General features: G+C 35.3%; 1 protein-coding gene and 2 long non-coding RNA genes across 6 annotated transcripts; all 3 read left to right on the top strand.

Moving 5' to 3' along the window:
* Positions 1 to 5453: 5453 nt before the first annotated feature.
* Positions 5454 to 6970, top strand: LOC127087730 (uncharacterized). Its single transcript, XR_007790010.1, has 5 exons — positions 5454 to 5614; positions 5719 to 5849; positions 5935 to 6044; positions 6116 to 6340; positions 6763 to 6970. It is a non-coding gene; the product is annotated as an uncharacterized LOC127087730 (long non-coding RNA).
* Positions 6971 to 16421: 9451 nt separating this feature from the next.
* Positions 16422 to 18277, top strand: LOC127087729 (uncharacterized). Of its 4 annotated transcripts, none has more exons than XR_007790009.1 (5): positions 16422 to 16921; positions 17026 to 17156; positions 17242 to 17351; positions 17423 to 17545; positions 18070 to 18277. It is a non-coding gene; the product is annotated as an uncharacterized LOC127087729 (long non-coding RNA). The 4 variants fall into 4 exon arrangements; XR_007790007.1 differs by having other exon boundaries at positions 17423 to 17647; XR_007790008.1 differs by lacking the exon at positions 18070 to 18277 and having other exon boundaries at positions 17084 to 17156; positions 17423 to 17892.
* A 3740-nt stretch (positions 18278 to 22017) lies between these two features.
* On the top strand, positions 22018 to 24603 carry LOC127084130 (putative cyclin-A3-1). The gene is made up of 8 exons (XM_051024526.1): positions 22018 to 22391; positions 22490 to 22722; positions 22819 to 22894; positions 22982 to 23058; positions 23158 to 23191; positions 23281 to 23737; positions 23880 to 23977; positions 24228 to 24603. Exons 1-6 carry the CDS (start codon positions 22083 to 22085, stop codon positions 23455 to 23457), a joined length of 906 nt encoding a protein of 301 aa, XP_050880483.1. The 5' UTR covers positions 22018 to 22082; the 3' UTR covers positions 23458 to 23737; positions 23880 to 23977; positions 24228 to 24603.
* Positions 24604 to 25025: the final 422 nt, after the last annotated feature.

Here is a 25025-nt window from a genome sequence, read left to right as displayed (position 1 = left end):
CCCTTTTGGAAGGAGCATGAGGATAAGGAAGGTTTTGGATAGGAGTAGCGCTCACTACCTCCTTTCCCTTTGCAACTCTAGCACTTTTCCATCTAGGCTTTTTCACTACCTCCCTTATTACCTCATCACTTGTATTTTTTTCCATCTCCACACCTTTCTCTTTTTCAACTTCACCATTATTTTCGTTTTTTTCAACTTCTTCCTTTTCACTCCATTCCCCCACTTCACCATCAACATTTTCCTCCAATATTTCCTCCTCAATTTCTTTCTCTTTCTCTCTTTGTTCACTCTCAACTCTTTTTTTATTCTCACTACCCAACTCCCTCCCACTTCTCGTCATGATCGCCTTACAATGTGCATTAGGATTTGTTTGCGTGTTTGCTGAAAAGGAAGGACCGGTTTGTTGTTCCGCGAGTTGCTTAGCAAGTTGCCCAACTTGAGTCTCGAGATTTTTTATGGCCGCGTCATTGCTCTTTTGGTTAGCCATTGACATTTGCATGAATTGCGTCAATGTCTCTTCCAATTTAGAATTTACGACCGGTGGTTGTTGAGGTTGAGGTTGATAAGGATTTTGCGGAGGGTTTTGACGGCTAGAAGAACCACCTCCATAACCTTGGTTATGATAATAGTTGCTTCTAGGTTGGAACCCTTGGTTCCCTTGGTAATGTTGTTGTTGATTTTGAGGGTGCGGTTGATAAGGTTGTTGTTGTTGTTGTGGTCTCGGTTGATAGTCCCGTTGATTGGCCATGTAGTTTACTTCGTCAAAACCGGGAGGTGGACAAAATCCGGTGTCATGTTCACCTTTACAAAGTTCACAACAAGCTATTTGTTTAGCTTTTGACGGTTCTCTTAACTCTTTGATTTGTTGCGTTAAGAGTTCCACTTGTTGTGAGATGAGCTTGTTTTGGGCAAGGATGGCATCATTCGTCCCTAGATCAAGCACTCCCGCCTTCTTCAAAGAATTTCCTCGACTTTGACTCTGAAGATCATTTAAAGACATTCGATTTATGATGTTTGTGGCTTCTTCGGCACTTTTTGACAATAAAGAGCCACCCGAGGTAGCATCCAACAACGTTTTGCAGTTTGGTTGAAGTCCATTTCTGAAGATATGGATTTGAGTCATTTCATCAAATCCATGCCCTTTACATTTCCGAAGCATGGACTTGAATCTTTCCCACGCTTCATTTAATGATTCACTGGTTCCTTGTGAAAACACCGAGATGGCCGTCTTGGATTCCATGAACCGGTTATGGGAGAAGAATCTTTCGATGAATTTCTCTTCTAACACGTTTCAGTCTGTCATTACGGCTGGTGTTTGATCTAGGTACCAATCCTTTGCTTTACCGAGCAAAGCGTGGGGAAATAATCGTCTGAACAACGGAAGCTCCTGAGCCTGATCCACTCCGGCAGCCAATGCTATCTCATAAAATTTTGTGAGAAAAGCAAATGGGTCTTCATGGTCCATTCCGGTGAATGGACTTCCATATAATAGATTTAGAGTTCCCGTTTTCATCTCAGCTTGCCTTCCGGTGTGGTTGGCAAACTGAGCGGTGTTCCTTGGACTATTGATGCATGGAGTAGAAATAGGTGGTGGTGGTTGTGGCTCCATGTTTGGTATGAATGGTGGTGGATTTGTGGTTGAAGACTTTCTCCTTGCTCTTGGCGTTGTCTAGCCTGTTTCCTCCTACGTCTCGTTTTGCTATTGAGCCTCCTTGCGGTTCTCTCGATCTCAGGATCAAAAAGAAGTTCGTCCACAGAGATTTGCCCTCGCATAAAACGTAAGCTGCACACTAAACCAAACAGATTACAAGCACAAGTCAAAAATTCACAAGCTAAAACTTAAACAACCATTGCGATGCTCGCAATATCAATTTACAATCCCCGGCAACGGCGCCATTTTGTTGAAAGTATATTTCGTGTCAGGTTTTTGTTATCGTATCCACAGGGATTGTAAGATATCACCGCCGTTTGATGGTTGTATTAATCTTAGCTCAATGTAACAATAGGGTTTTGGTTTTAATCAAGTTATCTTGCATAAAAAGTAATAAATTGCGGTAAAAGTTTTGGTTTGAATAAATGAGAAATATTGCCAAAGTTAGGTTTCAATGATCACTTTGCATGTATTTGCTCGGTCAACAATCTTATAAACTCCTTTAGATGATAAATCATTTCACAAAGTCCTCTCAATATGTTTCTCTCGAACACACATTGTGAGTTTTGCCATTTTGATCCATTGTTTCTCTCGAACACAATCTATCAAAATGACAACTTTTTGGTTCAACCTTATGGTGAACAAAATCATTCATTACTATCTCTAGCTAACAAACAAGTTTGGATGAAAACCTAGGTCAAGAGTCGGTAAACATCTCTCGATCATAAACCAACACAAAGAGTTTTAAATAGAAACAAAGTTTTCATCATATATTTACCATTAAAGAGTTTACATATGAGGATCCTTACATTTACACACAAAGCTAGTAATCACCTACATCTAACCTTGACAAATGGATGACTTAGCTACTCATTTTCATGGTAGCTTGGTCGGCAAGTAAGGAAAGAAGGTTGATCAACATCCAAGTCGGATAATCGAAGTTGGATGGGAATCCACCTTCTTTTTGTAGAAGATGGTTCTAAGATGAAGAGAAATGAAAATTAGGGCATAAAAGATCCCCTAGAACAATGCTGTAAAATATCTCTCCAAAGTACAAAAGTGGAAAAAGTTGGTAAAAATGAGGTATGGTGCTCAAAAGTGGCACCTGCTACTTATAGACCTCTGCTGGGCTGTCATGCTCGCTAGGCGAGCAGAATGGCTCGCCTAGCGAGGGTCTAATATGGGTACATAAGGCACCTGCGCCCAGAGAAACAGGGTCTGCTGAACTGTCATGTTCGCCTAGCGAACATACCTTCGCCTAGCGAAGGACACGCTTCAACCTTCGCCCCAGCGAGGTTGAGAGGTTTTGCTACTGGAATGCTCGCTGGGGACTCGCTAGAGCTTCGCCTAGCGAGTGAGTGCTGGCTGCGCTTTTCACCAAAACAGAACGAACTCGCTACCACCTTCGCTGTCAGCTCGCCTGGCGAATTTATTGACAATTTACTGGAGCTTTTCGCTTGGCGCTCGCCTAGCGAACCAGTGCTTCGCCACAGCCCTCGCCTAGCGAGCAGGCTGATGAATGCTTGTTTGCTTTGGTTCCTTTGCCAACTTTCTTGTGTCTTCAATTTCAATTATTTCATGCCTTCTTTCTGCACAATAACACACAAATCAAAGGCACCAAGCTTGTTTATCAATGTAATGCATTTCATCAAAAACCAAGGTGATTTTGACAATTTTAGCAGGGAAATAGAGTGAAAGATGCCCACATATGATAACTCAAATAAACACTTTTGGGCATCTAACAGCAATGTAACAGGAAGACATCCATGCAAAACAAAATGTTACACGAGCAACATGAAATTGTGGAAAAAATATTAGGGTTCTTGCTACAGTGGACCTTCATCATCTCCATCCAATCGTGAAAATTATTTTTGCCCAGAATTGAACAATACGCACACCATTCAATTCATCAAACGACACATATTCATAATCCAACAATCATTTTCAGTAATTCGAGCTAAGCATCATGAATCAAACAAAAACATATTAGAACACCAAGTTTCATTTCAGCATTTCTTCCTAATTACTCGACCATTTTCAATGGTTTAAAGCTCAATAGAATCATTGCAAAGAGATCTATCTAATGCATATCATAGTTTTGCAAATAATGTGATTCGAAAAATTACCAAATCTGCAAGGCAGTGATGCTTCAGGTGTTGTTTGGTCGTGTAAGCTCAAAACAGTTGTTCTTCAAGCTCCCAAATGATGAATGGAGGAGGAAATTTGGCTCAGCAATGCTTGATTGTGCTTCACTTGAAATCTGCCATAGATGAAGCTCTTCCAAAACAGTTCATGAACAAGGCTTTACAGCTGAGATATACCACTTGCAATGAGCTCAAAAATGGTGGTGGGTGATGAAGCAACCAAGCTGAGCTCGAGGTTTTTGAGATTTCTTCAAGAAAAGTTCAAAAATGCAAGATGAGGGTTTGAGAGAATATGAGGTTTTTTGATCTGTTTGAGTATTGTGGCTAGGGCTTTTCAGAGAGAAAATGGAGTATATATTTGCTGTTTAAGGTGCTAAGCTTGATTAGTTTAGGTGGTAATTGGAATTGGCACAAAATGACATGTTTTGGACATTTACTAAAAACCAAGCCAAATTACATGGGGTGTATGAAATGTGCACGAATTGGGCCTTGAACAAACTCTAAACATCATTTCTGAACCATTCCAAGGGGTAAAAACATGGCAAAGACTTAATTTTGAAAGTTCATTTTTTTACCTCACTTAAATAATTCATGCTACTTCAAAAAGTGCCATTTTGATTGGTGAGTTTTTGGTAAATGGTGATGACAAATTTGGAAAGAGGGCATCAAATGTGACTTGTAGCAAAAAAACCCTACCCAATTTGGCCAAATGGTTTGGGAGATATGCCTCTTTGAAGTTCAAAAATTTCTGAAAATGATTTGATCATAACTTGCCAACCATACATGGGAATTGAGTGTTCTTGGACTTTTTGGAAATGGGAGAACAAGATCTTCAACTTTCATGTTGGGCAAAAATTCATTTGAAGCTTTTATCATGATGTAAGTTTGAGGATCAAGACTTTCCATTTTTGGCAAATTCCAATTACAGGTCAACTTTCTATTTTTGGAAATTTCTTGTCTGACTTTATTTTCTTCACTGTGGATGCTTGATATGTTATATGAGGCTTATATGGACATGAATGAGGCCTCTCAAACCAATTGCCACCATCCAATCACTGATTAAATGCACCATTGACCAACAGTTGACTTTCTAGGGTTTCTAGTAGACTGCACACTGACTGATGACTTCTGAGCAATCAAACCTTGACCAAATCACTTCAAAAGGACCCCTAGGTCATGTGAACATGTTGGACCAACCCTAGGGCCTTGTCTCAATGGAATTTGTACTTGCTTGCTTGACTGACTGATCTCCTGACCAGTTTGACCTAATCCGACTGATGATCTTGCACTTGGGCAAAGGGACAATGCAATGTTATGCAGTGGACTATGTTAATGTTATGACCTAATATGAAAATGTATGTACAATGATAGGTGCAAATTTGAGGTGCTACACTGTGTTCATGGATTCGCGTTTACAATAACAACATCACGCTTCATATCAGAGCATCGCGCTTATCACTATAGCTCATGGATTCGTGTTCTTGGATTTATTTCGACATCATTCATGGAAGTTCGTAAAACCGAGGCGAGACTCAGATCGAAACGAGAAATGACTCACCGAATTTCCAAGAACATGTACGATTTCCTTGTCCTTCCTTCGCTTCGTATTCTCCTCGCCGTCTCTAAAAACCTAGGGTTTTTTGTGGTCGCCTCCAAAATTAGGTTTTTTCTCCTCCTCTACAGTATTCGTTTCGCCCCTTTTTATATCAACAACTTAGGGTTTTAGGTTGGCTTATGGAGATCCAGAAGGGGTTTCTGCGAAATCCCTTTAGGGTTGTCAGATTTTGGTCGCCCTATTTGATTGTTAAATTCGGAAGAGGTAACACAGAGCTACACTTTCTTCTTTGAATTCTGTCTCAATTCCGTTTTGGGCTGTTTGTTAACTTTTACCGTCTTACCGAGTTGATGTATTTTTTACTATAGTGAAAACTAGAACCTTCATGAGTGGTTTACAAATTTCTTCTTCTACTTTGTGATACAGACTATAGCACAGCGTTTCTGAATCATCACAGCAAGAGATATGCAGCTTTAAAAGTAATGTGCTTTGAAAAAAGGTATATACTGTCACTAAAATGGATAAACTTCTCTGGTAAAAATGGATTGAAGTTGAATTCTTCTGTTTTGCGTTTTCTTATGTAGGTGTTTTTGTTATGGAAATCCTAGGGTGGAGTTCTAGTGTGGATGAAGCTCTTAGATCCGCTTCTGGTTCGGTTGAGGATGTGAAACTGTTTTGCTGTGATCAAACTCAGGTTTGAGAAGAAGTTCTTTTTGGGTGCGGTTGGTTTTCTTGATTTCAATTGATTTTGTTTATACTGTGCAGGTTAACCAATTGCCTTGGAAGTTATGTTAGAGGCTGCTATGGAGTTTTCGGTTTTGTATGGAGGTTAACCAACCAATTAGTAAGGGCGGATTCAGGTTGTGGCTTTGAATCATGCTGTTGGAGGTTAGGTGGATATCATTTGGGTTGAAATTCGTTGGACAGTTGGAAGTTCGGTTGGAATTTGTTATGATTCTATTCTGAATTCAGTTGAAATTTGGAAATTCGGTTAGATGTTGGTTTTTACTAAAGTTCTATTAGTGAAGTGATTTAGAAAATGCTAATAGATAGTGAATTATTCTTTTGTGCAGTTAGTGAAAATGTTGTTATGAATATTGTTAATTCTGTTAGATGTTGAATGTTGTTAGTTCAATTGATTATAATGCTTTTAATCGAAACTGATGGAAATATGTTATATTAGCTAATGTGAAGTGAAAAATCAGAATTGAAACGAACATTGTATTTCTTACCAATTCCTGTAATGGGACGAAAGGCGTCGCCGTCATTGCTTATTGGAGAACTGTTTTGGAGTTGTTATAAGTTTAGGATGGGATTACTTGATGTCTTGTTATTTGTTGGCTGCTGCAGTTTGGATTAATGTGAATATGCCTGGGACTGATACAGGTTATTGACCGTTGATGTTTGTGCAGGATCCTTTGGTTTGCACTTGCAGGTGTGATGCATAATTGGTTAATTACCGCAGAATTTTGGACATATTTGCTTCAGGAATGAATAGAAAGTTTGAAGGTTATTGATATATTGAATGAAAGTTTGATGGTTTGAATGAATTGTATGGAGTGTAGGATTGTAATGGTATGTAATGAATTGTTAAAAAAAGAATGGAAAATTACTTACACATGGAAAGTGGCTTATGTAGGTTGGTGATTTAAACGCGTCCAATCAAAATTCATCCCTCTTTTTATTTTCTAAACCAAATGTGGGTTTTTTGTGTTCAGTAGAAATGGAAAGGCCTAATTCTAACTTATCCAAGGACAAACCTCTACCGGTTACTCAAATGCAAGAGTGGACATAAAATTCTGATTTTAATGAGCAATGCATATGATGATTACCAAATTGATATGGAATACCAAAAATCTATCTTAAACGGATTTTGATGGACATGGTTGTTAAAAGGGTTAATGGATAAATGGATATTTGGTTGTAAAAATGGATATGGATTTTAGAAATAATCCAAGACTCATCTAAATGTCAATTTAAAATAAAAAAAACCAATAAAACCCATTAAAAATCAAATTAATCTATAATTTGTTAAAATTAATTTGATATCAATTCTAACATTTATTTGAAAATTAAAATTAATTAAAGTTTGAATCATTAGTAAAAAAAACAATTAAGATTAAATTGAAATTTGAAATTAGACTTAATTTGAAATTAAAATCAAATTGAAAATTAAAAAGTCAAATAACTTAAATTAGAATCCATTTTGTAATTAAAAGCACCATGATCGAAAAGGCCTAGATAATGACCAATGTTTATCAAAATCGAGACAATATGGATTTGGGAATGGACGGTTAACTTTGGTCAACTAATTGACCAGAAAGTCAATGATTGACCTCAGACGTGAATCGGGGTTTATATTAAAATGAATGCATGATGCACAGTGGATGAATGCAGATGGATCTAAAATCGGGGTATGACAGTTGCCCCTATTTAAGTATCTTCAACTAGAGAATATGAAGTAGGATACTCTTCATATGATCATAGTGGGAGATAGTTAAATACTAAGAAGACCAGGATTTTGATCCTGAATCCCTATGACATGATATGATGTGATATGCGTTGATGCAAGATTCTCTTTTTTTGAAATTTTTATCTGCTAGGGATATGGTGAACCCTTAACAGGAGATGCTACTAGGCAGACCAATCTATGGGGAATGCTGATGGTCCATAGGGAGACAGACAAATGGTAAAAAACAACTTGCTGGGGAAAACAATCCTGCTGGAGAGTCAGACACACACCGGGGAGTACTCAAAGTGAAATTTGATAAACGATACTTAGAATACAAGAGATTTCGGTAGTGAGTTCACATATGACTTACTAAACCCGAATATGAAAATTTCTACAACAGGTTCATATATGACCTGACAACACTGAAACAATCATAGAGAAAGATTCTTCAAAACAGGTTCATATATGACATGGCAATGCTAGAATAAAGCTCAACAACAGGTTCATATATGACCTGACAATGTTGGGGAATATCAAGAATCTGGTAATACTGGAATAAAGCTCAACAACAGGTTCATATATGACCCGAATAAGGCTCAACAACAGGTTCATATATGACCTGACAATGGAATAAAGTTCAACAACAGGTTCATATATGACCTGAATAGCACTGAACAACAGGTTCATATATGACCTGATAATGGAATAAGTTCAACAACAGATTCATATATGACCTGATAATGGAATAAAGTTCAACAACAGGTTCATATATGACCTGAATAGTATTGAACAACAAGTTCATATATGACCTGATAATGGAATAAAGTTCAACAACAGGTTCATATATGACCTGAATAGTATTGAACAACAAGTTCATATATGACCTGATAATGGAATAAAGTTCAACAACAGGTTCATATATGACCTGAATAGTATTGAACAACAGGTTCATATATGACCTGATAATGGAATAAAGTTCAACAACAGGTTCATATATGACCTGAATAGTATTGAACAACAGGTTCATATATGACCTGATAATGGAATAAAGTTCAACAATAGGTTCATATATGACCTGAATAGCACTGAACAACAGGTTCATATATGACCTGATAATGGAATAAAGCTCAACAACAGGTTCATATATGACCTGAATAAAGCTCAACAACAGGTTCATATATGACCTGAATAAAGCTCAATAATAGGTTCATATATGACCTGATAAAGCTCAACAACAATTGGATTCTTAATCGTAAGTAATGGATTATAACCAACTTTTAACGGATTTTGCCAACAACAATTGGACTTGAAAATGACTGCGAAAATCGGATGTTGGTTTAAGGGCACCAAATACAAACTGGAATTAGAGGTCAAAGGGTATAGGATCAACAACAAGACCTGGGTCAATGCAAAATGAGCACGAAGTACATTTCGGCTATGCATGATTTGGATTTTTTTATGCATGATATATGAATGATCATGATATGAAAATGCCGACACCTGAGTGGACAGGGAGTTTGTAAAGACTATTTATGAAGATCATGATTCCTTAACACCGAGAACTCAACCAAATATTTTATGATAGATGTTATCAAAGGAGAATTTTATCAAGCTTGACAGCCACAACTTAGCCAATAGGATCCTTTTGGAGGATTAATGAATCATGCTAGCATAGTTTTTGGGCACTTGTCTTAAAACCAATAGTTGTTGACATATGGCAGAATTTGTTTGATCAATTTGAAAGCATGAAAGGGGTTTGCCCCTTTGTGGCTCGTCTTGCCCCAGTCTGTTGGGTCTTTGAAAATGTTTACCTTGAAAGTGGGTTTGAAACAGCTTGACATGAGACGATCTCAAGATGGTTTGCCCCAAGTGTTTGAAACTTGCAATGGTCTGAACTTGACTAACAAAATGTTGGAACGATAGACTCTTGATTGATTGTCCTTTGGATAGTTGGACTCATTGAGCTCTGAGGTGGCTTGCCCCAGTCTAAGTCTTGAAGCAAATTACTCTTGGCGAGATGACCCTTAGGGTGATTAGCTCGAATTAACTGATGCTCAAAGTGATTTCCCCTGTTTGGACTTCTTTCACTTTATCAATTTCCTCAACTGCATATTGTTGGAATTTCTTTGATGTTAAGTGTTGACTCGCAAATAAGATTGTGCATTCAAAAAAATGGTAATTTTAATGCAATGTTTATGCAAAAATTTGAACTCAAAGTTTATTGATATGAATGGGTGAAATACAGTGAACGGGTCGTTGATAAGAACACAATGGTGATCAAGTTATTCACAGTATGCAAGTTGGTGCCATCAAATGGTTAACAAAGAGCGTTTGGAGTCAGGTTAGCACAACCTTGTCGTAGTATGCTTTCAGAATAAACTCTGCCTCAATTAGGTCTTTTAAGGGTTGTAATGTGGTTTGGTTCACGGTTTTTTGAAACAAAAGGATATAAGGCTCGAAATTTATTTTTACCCACCCCTTCTTCTTGATGATCTCCAGTTCCTATGTTTAGTTAATTCAATACACGCATTCGACTTCGAAAGTGAGAAAGTGAAAATGAGGATTTAAGGTGAGATTTTCTTGAAATGGCAGTCACCTTATTTTATCTTTGTTGAGGATTTAATGACCTCTTTTGATTGATTTTCTTTATCCCTGATTTTTCCTGGACCGCTTCTTTGAAGCTTTTGGTCCACCGGGATGCCCTGACTTTTGCCTAAGTCATTTTGTGGTGTTTGACTTAGCGGACTTTTTTCTGTTTTTTTTTAGGTTGACTACCACATTATTGGTGAACGAGGACCAACCAAAACTAATTTTAGCTTTTCTCAACTTCTTCGACACTTCAACATGTGCGCGAAGGATAACATGTGGTTGAACCTAATTGGAGGATGTACATATAGACGATTTTTGAAAGATCGAATGCACGATCAAACTATCTGAACATAACTACCCTGCCCCAGGTTAAGATTAAGGGTTTTAGATCCGAAATAAACACCAACTTCTAGGCTCAAAGTGGTTGACTAGGGATTAACTCCTTATCTCTTCAGTGTTTGGGGATTTGAAACAATGCCTTACATCATCGACAAGGTTTTACTCAAAAGCATACCACAACAATTTCAGGTGTTTTGTTTTCATCATCCTCCTTCCAATCTTTGTTAACACAACGGTTTGATAAACAAAAGTGAATGAGAGGAGTATTTTGGTTTTTAACATGAATGAAAAACGAGTGAATACGAATGGATTAATTCAAAAGATGCATAAACATTTCATTAATCTTACCAATTCAAAGAAAACAACAATGCTTAAAAGCAATTAACAATCAACATGCAAGGAAACTACAAAAGAAATGTTGAAACAACCAAATGATTGTCAGCTCTAGGGAATTGACTTCTTCAAACTTGAAGGTTGGGATCAACAAGCTTTTTGACATTGGCATGATGATCTTCAAATTCTTTTCCTTCAATCTCATCGTTGAACGCAACCCTCTCGGATCCACTACTCACTTCTCCTTTTCTTTCATTGGTATGGGTCGTGACATTGGAAATCCAAGGTGGTATCTCAATGCTCTTACCAGGAAACAATGATAGCTCATTAGCCAAATCCCTGACATCTTCCTTGTGGAACAAAACCTTGAGGGGTTTCAAGGGTCCTTTCCCTTTCTCATTACCTGGCCCAGAAACCAAGGTATATGTACCTGAGCCTTCCTCCTTGAGTGTTGGTGACCTTATGTCAATCAATCTTTGCAGCTTGAGCTTAAAACTCTTGCATTCCTCGATGGAGTGCCCCATTGTTCCAGTATGGTATTGGCACTTGATCTTCGAGTGATCTTCTTCAAAGACTAAGCTCTTTTTGTTAATCAACTCTCGTACCAAGGCTTTCAGCGCTAAGCAAGAATCTAGGTCATGTCCCACTGCCCCTTTATGGAATTCACATGTTGCATTTGGATTGTACCATGGCAGGTATGGTGACACGGGTGTGAGAGCTCGAGGGGTCACCAAAGCATTCTGGATCAGCTGTGGGTAGAGCTTGCTATATGGCACCGGAATTGGGTCGTTGTGATTTTTGTTACTCTTGTTCTGATTCTGATTTTTGTTCTGAACCTGACTTCGGTGATTTTGAGGAGGAATAGCCAGAGGATGTTGATGATGACGTCTTGAGGGAGGGCCATATGCCGGTAAATGAGGAGCTTCCACACGGAATTTCCCTTGACTTGAGGTAACACTAGACGGATGTGGAGTAGTAGCTCTCTTTGTTGCAGCAGTGTATATTGGGTGACCCTCTTTTCTCAACAAGACTTGCAGGGTTTCCAAGATCCATCTCATTTGGCTCTTCAAAAGATTAAGTTCCTCCTTCAGTGCTTCTTGGCTTTTCCTTAGCTCGTCCATCATCTCCTGAGACATGGTTCTTTGTTCTAAACGCGTGTTGGGAATCACTTTGCTTGAACATGGACAAAGGGTGGATGAGTTTTTTTGTATTTTTTTGGAAAATGATATGAAATGCATGATGACGAATGCATATGCAACGGTATATGAATGGATGCAATGCATTGTTTTTTGTGTTTTGGTATGCAAATAAAATGCAATCCAAGTAGTTAGGGTCTGGGATAACGTGAGTAAAACATCTTACTGGGTAGGCTCCTTAACAGATAGTTCTAGGATTTCTACCCATAAACCCACTCACGGGATAGTTTCTACATTTTTGATAAGGTTCCCAGAGTCATGGACCATAATTGTATCAACATCATGCAATAGGCTAGCCGCTTTATGACAAGAGTGACGAAAGGTCTCTTCTGAGCGGGGTTTTCATATTGGGTGAAAAAAGGAGAGGCCCTTGGAGTCCATCATTACGCAACCACCAAAGTAGGAACTGGTTCTAAGAGGGGCTCCTAGAGTCATGGACCCTTCATGAATCAACGTCATGCAACAGACTAGCTGTCTTATAACAAGATCTACAAACAGGTCTACTCTAGGGGAGTCTTCATGCTAGACACGCAAGGAGTGGCCCTTGGGGACTAACACTACACAACTTCCAATTCTAACTTATGTGTTCTCTCTACTTTTTCCAAAGCTCGGGTGTAGAGCTTTATTCATGATATCAAAGTCCCAACACCCACACATAGATATATATACAGATATAAAAATGCGATAAAACAGAGATAAAGAAAGCATATAACGAAAGAAAAAAAAATAAACAAACAAAGCTAACACACATACGAAAACTTAACTGAACTAGGGTTGACTCACTTAGGGATGTTCCTGTCCCCAGCAGAGTCGCCATCTGTCGCACCTCGAAAAATGGGGATACGACTTTAAAGTGAAGCGCAATCGCACGCTCGTGCTTGATGGACTGAACAGAGTCGCCACCGAACTTTATTTATTCCTAAAAAGGAAAGGGGAAATATCGATAAAACCCAAAATAAAACGACAATGATTATGGTCGTCGCAACCAATATCAGGGTTCGGGAGTCGGTTACGCAAGGGGAAGGTATTAGCACCCCTCACGTCCGTTGTATTCAACGGGAACCGTTTAGTTAGTTTCGTTTTGAATGTTAGCTTATGTTAGTCTTCTCAAGTTATAATGAGGGAGAGAAAGAATAGAAGAGAGAAGAAATGTTTTTGGATTTTTGACAAGGACTAAACCTAAGTTTTTTATTAGTGGGCCTGACAAGATTTACAAATCCTGCTCCTACGTATCTCAAAAGAGAAATCAAGGCTTACGTAGTTCTGGGTAGAAAATGTTTGTTTGTTGATTGATTTTAGCAAAAGCTATATTGTACTAATCAACGAAAACATTGTTTTACCCAAAACAGGTGAGGAGTGGACGTATACCATACATCGAACGGATTTATAAATCTACATTCGGAAAAGCGTCACTTATCTCGACTCAACAATCGTGGCCGAAACATTGTTTTGTATCACCTTAAGACAATATATCTTTCATTTATGAAAAAGGTTTTTGATTAATCGAACGGCGGCAAGAAAAGAGTTTGATTGGTTGGATGTATTTTGAGTGATGGCAAGAACTTGGATGAGCGAGATATCCATCTCGAATCCTAGTCTCAGGAGTGCACGGTATACACCATGTTCCATTTCCATCTTTATTAAAAAAGTGTTGAATAAAGATTAAGTGTTTTGAATTTGATTGAGAAAGAGGTTTGAAGAAACCGCAATGACAAATTTAGACGATGGCGAGAGCTAAGATAGGTGAGGCATCCGCCTCGAATCTTAATCTTAGGAGTGCACGGTATACACCATGTTCCATTTCCATCTTTATTGAAAATGTGTTGAATAAGGATTAAGTATATATTTTTTGGGTTTGGAAAGACGGATATTTGAGAATGAGGCATAAGCCCTAAGATCAAAATTCCAGGGTTCCACTGGAATGCTAGATTCCAATGGTCCTTTTCTTGTGAGTTATTCAAAAAAATGTTTTAATATTTTAACTTAAATAGTAAAGTGTTTTAATTGGGATAAGAAACAAATTAATCAGACTAAAATGTATAACTTAGGGTAGGATCAAAGTTTAAGAAAGTAGTCATAAGTATTTTATTCTATTAATTAATCAACATCAATACTAGATATTTATTTAATTATTTATTCGTAATATTCTAACAATAATAAATAAAATTACAACGAAAATGATATTATTTGGAAAAATAATAATTCTATAGTTATTCAAACATTTAGAGAAAATAGCAAGAAATAAAGTTGGAGAAAAATACAATTATATTCTTTTTATGTCTAGTAAAATAAAGTGAGAAAATAAGATCAACTTAATATTAGACACATGCATATTATTATTATTTTTTTAAAAAAAGTCTGATAATAAAACAATTAAATACTTTTTGTTCTCTTTAAAATTTAACTAAAATAATAGCCAAAGAAAATAAATTAAACATAAATTTTTTTATTTTATTTTTTCTAACATAATCTAAACATAAACATAACTAAATTAACCTTTTTTAATATTTCTTATAACATAATTTTAAATTATAATGAAAATAAATAAATTAACTATTTTAAAAAAAAATAAAAAAAATTCTTATAACACAATCTAAAAATAATAATCAAAATAACTAAATTAATTTTTTTTATATTTCTTATAACAGTCTAAAATAATGATGAAAACAACTAAATTAATCTTTTTAATAATTTTTATAACATGATCTAAAACTAATGATGAAAATAACTAAATTAATTTTTAATGATTTTTATAACATGATCTCAAAATAAAATAAAATAAATGGTAGACTTATTATTTTTGAAATTTTATGACATGATCTAAAATTAAAGAGAAATAAATGGTAGGTTTTTTTTGGAGTTTCTACGAGATGATCTAAAATTAAAAGAAAATAAAGGTAAGCTCTTTTTGGAATATTTTTATGACATAATCTAAAATTAAAAATAAAATAAATGGTAAACTCTTTTTTTGGAAATTTTATGATATAACCTAAAATTAAAAATAAAATAAATGGTAAACTCTTTTTTTGGAAATTTTATGATATAATCTAAAATTAAAAGAAAATAAATGATAAACTCTTTTTTTGGAAATTTTCATGATATAATCTAAAATTAAAAGAAAATAAATGTTACATTTGATTTATTTTTTATTTTTATGACATAATCTAATAATAATAATGAAAATAACTAAATTAACTTTTTAAATATTTTATAACATAATCTAAAATACAAAATAATAAATAGAAAACTCTTTTTGTAATTTTTATTAATATGACTTATATGTATTTATGTATTTATTTTTATTTTTAAAAAATAACAAAAGAGTAAGTTGATTTAAATGTTTTAAGAAAGAAAATAAAATAAACGGTTAATCGAAAATGCAAGGCTTATGACCGAGTATTCGAGGGTTCCCACCGGAATGCAAGATTCGAATGGTCCTCTTCTTTCGAGTTTGTTTAAGAAAAGATTTTTGTAAGTTATAGTAAGAAATTATAAAAGATACAAATAACTTGCCTATTCCTAAGTCTAGGGGTAAAACCACCAATTCATAATTATGGTTAATATTGAATTAAACTGCTATTTCATGAAAATCAATTAAATCCTAAACTCATTTTAATATTCTACATCCTAAACTAAATCTGATTATTTCTAAAATCCTAGTCTAGTTAATTTTAATATTTTTAATTAAACCTAATTAAGCTAATCAAAATTAAAGATCCTAATTAATCCGATTAACTCCTAATTATCTATAATATTCTCAATAATATTTCTAATATTTCTTAATATTCTAAAACATTAACGTAATTAACTCCTAATTATGATCCTAAAAAATCTAATATTCTAAACTAATATTATTCTAATCTAAACCTAATCTAATTTAAATTTCTAATTATATCCTAAAACTCATCCAATTAACCCAAATCCCTAATTAACATTCTAAACTAATTACCTAATATTCCTAATTAACCTATTATATAATTAAGAAATATTCTAAATTTCCAATCAAAAGCGAAAAAGAACATAGGCTTTTGCAATGGACAGCCCTATCTGCAAGGGTGCAGGGAGTAGTCTGTTTGGGCTTTAGTCCAAACCAAGCCCAAACCCCATGAGTTAGTGTTCATAATACGATGCCAAAAACGGTTATGCAGATAAGCTACGAAAACAAATCAAGGTGAAAAGCGCTTATCCAAAAAAGCCGGAGCGAACATCGCGATTCTCGTCGCCATTCCACGCACCTGTGTTCATGGATTCGCGTTTACAATAACAACATCACGCTTCATATCAGAGCATCGCGCTCATCACTATAGCTCATGGATTCGTGTTCTTGGATTTATTTCGACATCATTCATGGAAGTTCGTAAAACCGAGGCGAGACTCAGATCGAAACGAGAAATGACTCACCGAATTTCCAAGAACATGTACGATTTCCTTGTCCTTCCTTCGCTTCGTATTCTCCTCGCTGTCTCTGAAAACCTAGGGTTTTTCGTGGTCGCCTCCAAAATTAGGTTTTTTCTCCTCCTCTACAGTATTCGTTTCGCCCCTTTTTATATCAACAACTTAGGGTTTTAGGTTGGCTTATGGAGATCCAGAAGGGGTTTCTGCGAAATCCCTTTAGGGTTGTCAGATTTTGGTCGCCCTATTTGATTGTTAAATTCGGAAGAGGTAACACAGAGCTACACTTTCTTCTTTGAATTCTGTCTCAATTCCGTTTTGGGCTGTTTGTTAACTTTTACCGTCTTACCGAGTTGATGTATTTTTTACTGCAGTGAAAACTAGAACCTTCATGAGTGGTTTACAAATTTCTTCTTCTACTTTGTGATACAGACTATAGCACAGCGTTTCTGAATCATCACAGCAAGAGATATGCAGCTTTAAAAGTAATGTGCTTTGAAAAAAGGTATATACTGTCACTAAAATGGATAAACTTCTCTGGTAAAAATGGATTGAAGTTGAATTCTTCTGTTTTGCGTTTTCTTATGTAGGTGTTTTTGTTATGGAAATCCTAGGGTGGAGTTCTAGTGTGGATGAAGCTCTTAGATCCGCTTCTGGTTCGGTTGAGGATGTGAAACTGTTTTGCTGTGATCAAACTCAGGTTTGAGAAGAAGTTCTTTTTGGGTGCGGTTGGTTTTCTTGATCTCAATTGATTTTGTTTATACCGTGCAGGTTAACCATTTGCCTTGGAAGTTATGTTAGAGGCTGCTATGGAGTTTTAGGTTTTGTATGGAGGTTAACCAACCAATTAGTAAGGGCGGATTCAGGTTGTGGCTTTGAATCATGCTGTTGGAGGTTAGGTGGATATCATTTGGGTTGAAATTCGTTGGACAGTTGGAAGTTCGGTTGGAATTTGTTATGATTCTATTCTGAATTCAGTTGAAATTTGGAAATTCGGTTAGATGTTGGTTTTTACTAAAGTTCTATTAGTGAAGTGATTTAGAAAATGTTGTTAGATAGTGAATTATTCTTTTGTGCAGTTAGTGAAAATGTTGTTATGAATATTGTTAATTCTGTTAGATGTTGAATGTTGTTAGTTCAATTGATTATAATGCTTTTAATCGAAACTGATGGAAATATGTTATATTAGCTAATGTGAAGTGAAAAATCAGAATTGAAACGAACATTGTATTTCTTACCAATTCCTGTAATGGGACGAAAGGCGTCGCCGTCATTGCTTATTGGAGAACTGTTTTGGAGTTGTTATAAGTTTAGGATGGGATTACTTGATGTCTTGTTATTTGTTGGCTGCTGCAGTTTGGATTAATGTGAATATGCCTGGGACTGATATAGGTTATTGATCGTTGATGTTTGTGCAGGATCCTTTGGTTTGCACTTGCAGGTGTGATGCATAATTGGTTAATTACCGCAGAATTTTGGACATATTTGCTTCAGGAATGAATAGAAAGTTTGAAGGTTATTGATATATTGAATGAAAGTTTGATGGTTTGAATGAATTGTATGGAGTGTAGGATTGTAATGGTATGTAATGAATTGTTAAAAAAAGAATGGAAAATTACTTACACATGGAAAGTCGCTTATGTAGGTTGGTGATTTAAACGCGTCCAATCAAAATTCATCCCTCTTTTTATTTTTTAAACCAAATGTGGGTTTTTTGTGTTCAGTAGAAATGGAAAGGCCTAATTCTAACTTATCCAAGGACAAACCTCTACCGGTTACTCAAATGCAAGAGTGGACATAAAATTCTGATTTTAATGAGCAATGCATATGATGATTACCAAATTGATATGGAATACCAAAAATCTATCTTAAACGGATTTTGATGGACATGGTTGTTAAAAGGGTTAATGGATAAATGGATATTTGGTTGTAAAAATGGATATGGATTTTAGAAATAATCCAAGACTCATCTAAATGTCAATTTAAAATAAAAAAAACCAATAAAACCAATTAAAAATCAAATTAATCTATAATTTGTTAAAATTAATTTGATATCAATTCTAACATTTATTTGAAAATTAAAATTAATTAAAGTTTGAATCATTAGTAAAAAAAACAATTAAGATTAAATTGAAATTTGAAATTAGACTTAATTTGAAATTAAAATCAAATTGAAAATTAAAAAGTCAAATAACTTAAATTAGAATCCATTTTGTAATTAAAAGCACCATGATCGAAAAGGCCTAGATAATGACCAATGTTTATCAAAATCGAGACAATATGGATTTGGGAATGGACGGTTAACTTTGGTCAACTAATTGACCAGAAAGTCAATGATTGACCTCAGACGTGAATCGGGGTTTATATTAAAATGAATGCATGATGCACAGTGGATGAATGCAGATGGATCTAAAATCGGGGTATGACACATAAGAACCTGAGAAAATAGAATTAAAGGTTCTGATTAAATCAATTCTTGAGACTTCAAAGCCACAGATCCTAAAGAGATCGGGACCTATCATCCAGAAGTCAAAGGTTCTAAAAATATTAGAACCCAAGACTTATGGATCAAAGGTTCTAAAGGGGTCCGAAGTTAAAGCCAAAACTTATCCTAGACAAAACTATTATAAGCAGAAAGTCTGGAATTAGTCTAGAGTTTTTTATCATAAAAAAGGCTCAAAATAAAAGGAAACCTGTCAAAACTAATAATAGAGGACCCATAAGATTATGGGTACCTAAATCTCAAATTATTTTTGTTGTAGATATGCCTAAAAGGAGAAACAAGACAATAATCTTAGTACCTAGACAATTGTTGTTCATGTTATATGACGGGAGAAAGGCATATTTTCCAAACACTGACTCTGAAAGAGGAAGGAAGTGTGGGGCTTGGAGGAGGACAAAAATGGAAGATCGCTGGTACTATTGGTAATTCCTTAATCTTTGTTAATAATGTTTGGTTAGTAAATGGACATAAATATAACCTTTTGAGCATAAGTCAATTTTGCGACAGTGGTTATGAAGTTTTGTTTGATAAGAACTTCTATTCAATCATCAATGAGTCTGACAAATCCATTTTATTCAAAGGTAGGATGAAGGGAAATAATTATAAAAATAATCTTTCTGATTTGATTGATCAAAAGGTTGTTTTCCTTATGTTAGTGAGTGATGAAAAATGGGTCTGGCACAAAAGGTTAGGTCATGCTAACTAGAGATTGATTTATAAACTTAGCAAGCTAAAACTTGTTAAAGGGCTACCAGATCTTGATTATCACTCATATGCTCTATGTGGATCATGTCAGGTAGGAAAGATTAACAAATCTTTCAAATCCAAAATTACTGTCTCAACCTCTAGACCCTTAGAATTACTTCACATTGATTTATTTGGTCTTGTTGAGACTGATTCAATCAATGGGAAGAAGTATGGATTAGTCATTATTGATGATTATACCAGATAGACTTGGGTTAAATTCCTTACATTCAAAGGTGAAGCATATGAGGTATTCATCATCTTCTGCACACAAGTTCAATCTGAAAAGGAATTAAAAATTCTGTAAGTAAGAAGTGATCATGGTGGTGAGTTTGAAAATGAGCCTTTTGATATTTTTTGTGATAAACCTGGTCCTCCATGAGTTCTCTTCTCCTAGAACTCCATAGTAAATTGGGGTCGTAGAAAGAAAGAACAAGTCATTTAAAGAAATGGCTAAAACCATGATCTATGAGAATTATCTTCCTAAATACTTATGGACAAAAGTTGTTAATACTTCCTGTTATGTTCAGAATAGGATATATATCAGACCAATTTTGAACAAAACATTATATGAATTGTTTAAAGGAAGAAACCCAAGCATATATTACTTTCATTAGTTTGATTGTACTTGTTACATTCTGAACAATAAAGTCTATCTAAAGAAATTTGATGCTAAGGTTCAAAAGGGTGTCTTATTAGGATGCTCTGATCGCTTTAAAACATACATAGTGTATAACTCTGAAACCAAAATGGTTGAAGATTCTATACATGTCAAATTTGATGACAAAGGGTCTGACTATGATACATCAGAGCCTGTTGAAAGTTTTGTAGATATATAGGTTTCGGAAGTGCATTCAGAAGCTGGACCTTCAGAAGCTAGAAGTTTAGAAGTTGATGGGTCAGAAGTTGGTAAACCTGCAACTATTCTTATCTCTAAAGCTCACCCAGAAGCTGCAAACTACGAAGAAGCCCAAGATGGTTCAAAAGTTTCTACTCAACCCAATAAGTCCTTCAAATATAAAGGTTCCCATCCATAAAATCTAATAATTGGAAATAAGAATGATCCCTTAAGAACTAGATCTGCTTTCAGAGATGGTATATGTATGCTAGGATTTATTTCCTTGATTAAGCCAACTTCTGTTGACGAAGCTTTATCAAATGATGGATGGATTATGGCTATGCAAGAAGAACTGGATCAGTTCCATAGAAATGGTGTTTAGATCAGGTTCCAAGACCAAGTCAGAAGAACATTATTGGAACAAAATGCATGTTCAGAAATAAGCTAAATGAGTAAGGAGAAGTGGTAAGGAATAAGGCTTGATTGATAGCTCAAGGTTACAGTCAACAAGAAGATATAGATTTCTTTGAAACCTTTGCTCCTGTGGCAAGGTTAAAGGCAATCAAACTACTTCTCTCTTATTTTATTAACCATGATATTATTTTATATCACACGGACATTAAGAGGGCATTCCTGAATGGAGTCATTTCTGAAGAGGTGTGCATAAAAAAACCATGGGTTTGAGGACTTAGTCCACCCAAATTTTATGTTTAAACTTAAGAAATCAATTTATGGACTTAAACAAGCTCCTAGAGCTTGGTATGAGAGATTGAGTAATTTCTTGTTGGAAAATGGTTTTGAAAAGGGTCAAGCTGACACTACACTGTTCAAAAAGACTCTGAATAAGGAAATCTTAATTATCCAAACACTACGCCAAAAAGGTTTTTTAACAGCGCATCTTAGACAGCGCTTTTAAAAGAAAGCGCTGTCTAAGGTTAAAATAAAAATAAAACACGGAAAATGTTCTAAAAAAATAATGAAAGCGCTGTCTAAGGGGGGGGTCTTAGACAGCGCTTTTAGAAAGCGCTGTCTAAGACCCCCCCTTAGACAGCGCTTTTAGAAAGCGCTTTTAAATATAGACCTTAGTCAGCGCTTTTGAGAAAGCGCTGTTTAAAGTCTTTCAATTAAAAAAAAAATTAAACACCCAAATACTCAATTTTTTTGAGAAACACCAAATAGCGCCATGGTTTTCATTTTGGCGAAAACATTTTCGAAACTTCTCTTTCCCATTCCTATATACATACAATGTCACATTTCTCATTCCTTCATTCACATTTCACAAACCCTAATCTTGCTCCTCTTTCTTCATCTTCATTTCAATTTTCAATATTCCATTTCAATCGAAGATGCAGACTCGCGGTTCAAGAAAGAGGGCAAACGCTGAACCAATTGTTCTTAACCCTAAAAAGCAGAGGGTTGTTTTGGGGGATCTTCCCAATTTACAGAATGCCAGTGTTTCTGAAAATCAATCCAATGGAAAACTCCAAACTCGGAAGAATTCCAAGGTCAAGAAATCTGCAGCAACAGATGTTTATTTGTTTGATAGTTTCAGTTTGGATAAACCGGTTCAGAGAAAGAACAATGCCAAACATGAAATTCAACAGATTATTGAGCCTTATGCATCTGATATATCCAACTATCTTCGCGACATGGAGGTAAATTTTTATTCTTTTTTATGGATTTGATTTGTTTTTTTATTTATTGTTTACAATTTCTAGATTATTAAATTTCTGTTTTTTTTTTTGTTTCTCAGATGCAGAAAAAGAGAAGACCTATGGTTGGATACATTGAGAATGTTCAGAGATTCATTACTACAAACATGAGGGGAATATTGGTGGATTGGTTAGTTGAAGTTGCGGAAGAGTACAAGCTTCTCCCTCAAACCCTTCATCTTGTTGTTTCTTACATTGATAGGTTCCTATCTATCCATGTTGTCAACAGATCCAAACTTCAGTTGCTTGGAGTTTCTTGCATGCTTGTTGCCTCGTAAGATCCGTTCAATTTTAATTATTTTAAAGTTTTTGTTTATTTATGTTGCGATGTTAATTAGCTTACGCATTCAATTTCGTTTTGGGTATGTAGGAAATATGAAGAAATCACTCCACCAAAGGCGGTTGATTTCTGTCACATTACTGATAACACCTATGAGTTGAAAGAGGTAAATACCCTATTCATATACTTGGTGTTAGATAATTTCATTTTTATTACATGTCTTTGTTTATAATGTAAATTACTGTTAATGTAGGTTATAAAAATGGAAGCTGAAATACTTAAGTCACTAAACTTTGAAATGGGCAATCCTCATGTTAACACATTTCTAAAGTAAGTTCATTTTTTTTAATGTATGTTTGGACATCTAAAATCTTGTTGAAATTGAAGTAATTGGACTAATTGTTTTATTGTTCAATTTCTGTGTTTCAGTGAGTTTATTGGGTTTGCAACTGAGAATCAAAAGGTAAGTGAAAATGTTCATGAATTGTTTATTGATCATTTTAGAAACCTTTGTTATGTTTATTGATTTGTGGTTTGTATTTTCAAAATCAGACTTCAAAATTGCAAATGGAGTTTCTATGCAATTACCTTGCTGAGCTAAGCTTGTTGGACTATGAATGTATACGATTCTTGCCGTCTACTGTTGCTGCATCTGTTATATTTCTTGCCAGATTTATTATTCGACCTGGTGTTCATCCTTGGGTAAATATTCATCATTATTTACTTTAATCTATTTGTTTCTGTGATTGAGTTGGGCAATAATTTCTGTGATTAGAGGACTGATTACTAGCATCTTTATTGGCTTAATTTATAGTGTCATTGTGTTGAAACTGAACCTCACAACTGGTTTAGTCCCTAATCTCAATGTTTCAGTTGCACTTCTATATTCTCTAAAGTGGTGGAGAAATGAGGTTAACAAGTTATATTGTATGCTTGCTTCTTTATCTTTTGATGATTAGGTACACTGCGTTTATTGTGCTGTATCCTTTGGGAGTGTTTCCTGGAGAAGGTGTGTTCATAAACTTATATCTCTCCCTCTTATAATTAAGTTTTGTTTATCAATGGATTGACATTCATTCGTTCAATTCTTATGCAAGTGTCGTATCACCATTTTTATAAACTAGTGCAACTGATTAGCCAATACATTGCAGTATGGGCGATGTACCAGGCGCTTCCAATTATAAAGAAGAAGAATATCTATGCAGATTCCTTTTCAAGCCTCCCATTTAGTTATTATGACTTTCTTAAGGTAACTTTTTTATGCCATCAATTAGTCACGGTTATTTTTTCTTCTACTATAACCTCATTCTTGAAAATTGACTTATATAGCACGAAGATATTCGTTCAGTTTCACTGTGATGTAAAATGTTATTTTGTTCCTTTCTATTCAATTATGTTTGCTTTAGTTCTGATTTTTCGATCTAGGTCTACTTGTTGTGACTTATCTGCACTTATGAAATGTTTATTCTTACAATTGATGATTCATTTCTCTCTATCAGGTCGTAATTGTAGTTTATCCATTCCTCTGGTTCAAACTATACCTGCATTTGTTCAAGTAGCGGCGTTCGAAACTTTATAAACGACATGACAAGAAAAGAGCATGAGGAGCATTATTCTTGGTTTTTAGTTAAAGACAGATAATATAACTTTCTGTACCACTGTAGAACTGATTCTGAAATTTATTTGCATCTACAACATTTCCTTTGATTGGATAACCATTGTACCAAATAATGGAATTGTTGTAGCAATGATGATTAAGATTGTAGGACTCCTGGGCCTAGTAACAATGTTACCTCAAGTCTATGTTTGAGACTTTATTCCTTTGTAGTATGTATGACTTTCGTTTTAATCTTGCAAGTTGAAAGGTTCGCTGTATTTTTTATATTTGTTTACTAGCCTACTGTTTGTGTTACTCTCTGATTCTCAAGAGAAAGTCCTAATAATATGAAGTTTGACTTAAAGGTAAGTAAAGTATGATCATGTTGATTAATGTAATCCTAGGACTGCATTAAAGCTCATTGTACAACCTAATTAACTAGTTGGGTTTGTTTGTTATTAGTTTGTTAAGCTAGGTGGTTGAAAGATAGTTTATAGTAACTAACTTTATTGGTTTACTTCAAGTAAATCAGTTAGGAAGTGGCCAAAAGCGCTGTCTAAGGGGGGGGATTAGAAAGCGCTTTAGGCAAAAGCGCTGTCTAAGGGGGGGGGGCTTAGACAGCGCTTTTTGAAAAGCGCTGTCTAAGGTATACCTAAAAAAATTAAAATAGGAGGGTCTTAGAAAGCGCTTTTGGCCAAAG

Source organism: Lathyrus oleraceus, chromosome 5 (assembly GCF_024323335.1).
Source record: "Lathyrus oleraceus cultivar Zhongwan6 chromosome 5, CAAS_Psat_ZW6_1.0, whole genome shotgun sequence".
Lineage (NCBI taxonomy): Eukaryota > Viridiplantae > Streptophyta > Magnoliopsida > Fabales > Fabaceae > Lathyrus > Lathyrus oleraceus.
The sequence above is the reverse complement of the archived record's forward strand: the minus strand, read 5'-3'. Positions and strand labels throughout refer to the sequence as shown.

What these genes read in the sequence shown, in the direction of transcription:
- LOC127084130 (XM_051024526.1), top strand. Translation starts at nt 22,083, where the DNA reads ATGCAGACTCGCGGTTCAAGAAAGAGGGCAAACGCTGAACCAATTGTT. An exon ending in ACACCTATGAGTTGAAAGAG is followed by an intron (nt 22,895 to 22,981) that starts GTAAATACCCTA and finishes CTGTTAATGTAG; the next exon opens with GTTATAAAAATGGAAGCTGA. An exon ending in CATGTTAACACATTTCTAAA is followed by an intron (nt 23,059 to 23,157) that starts GTAAGTTCATTT and finishes TCTGTGTTTCAG; the next exon opens with TGAGTTTATTGGGTTTGCAA.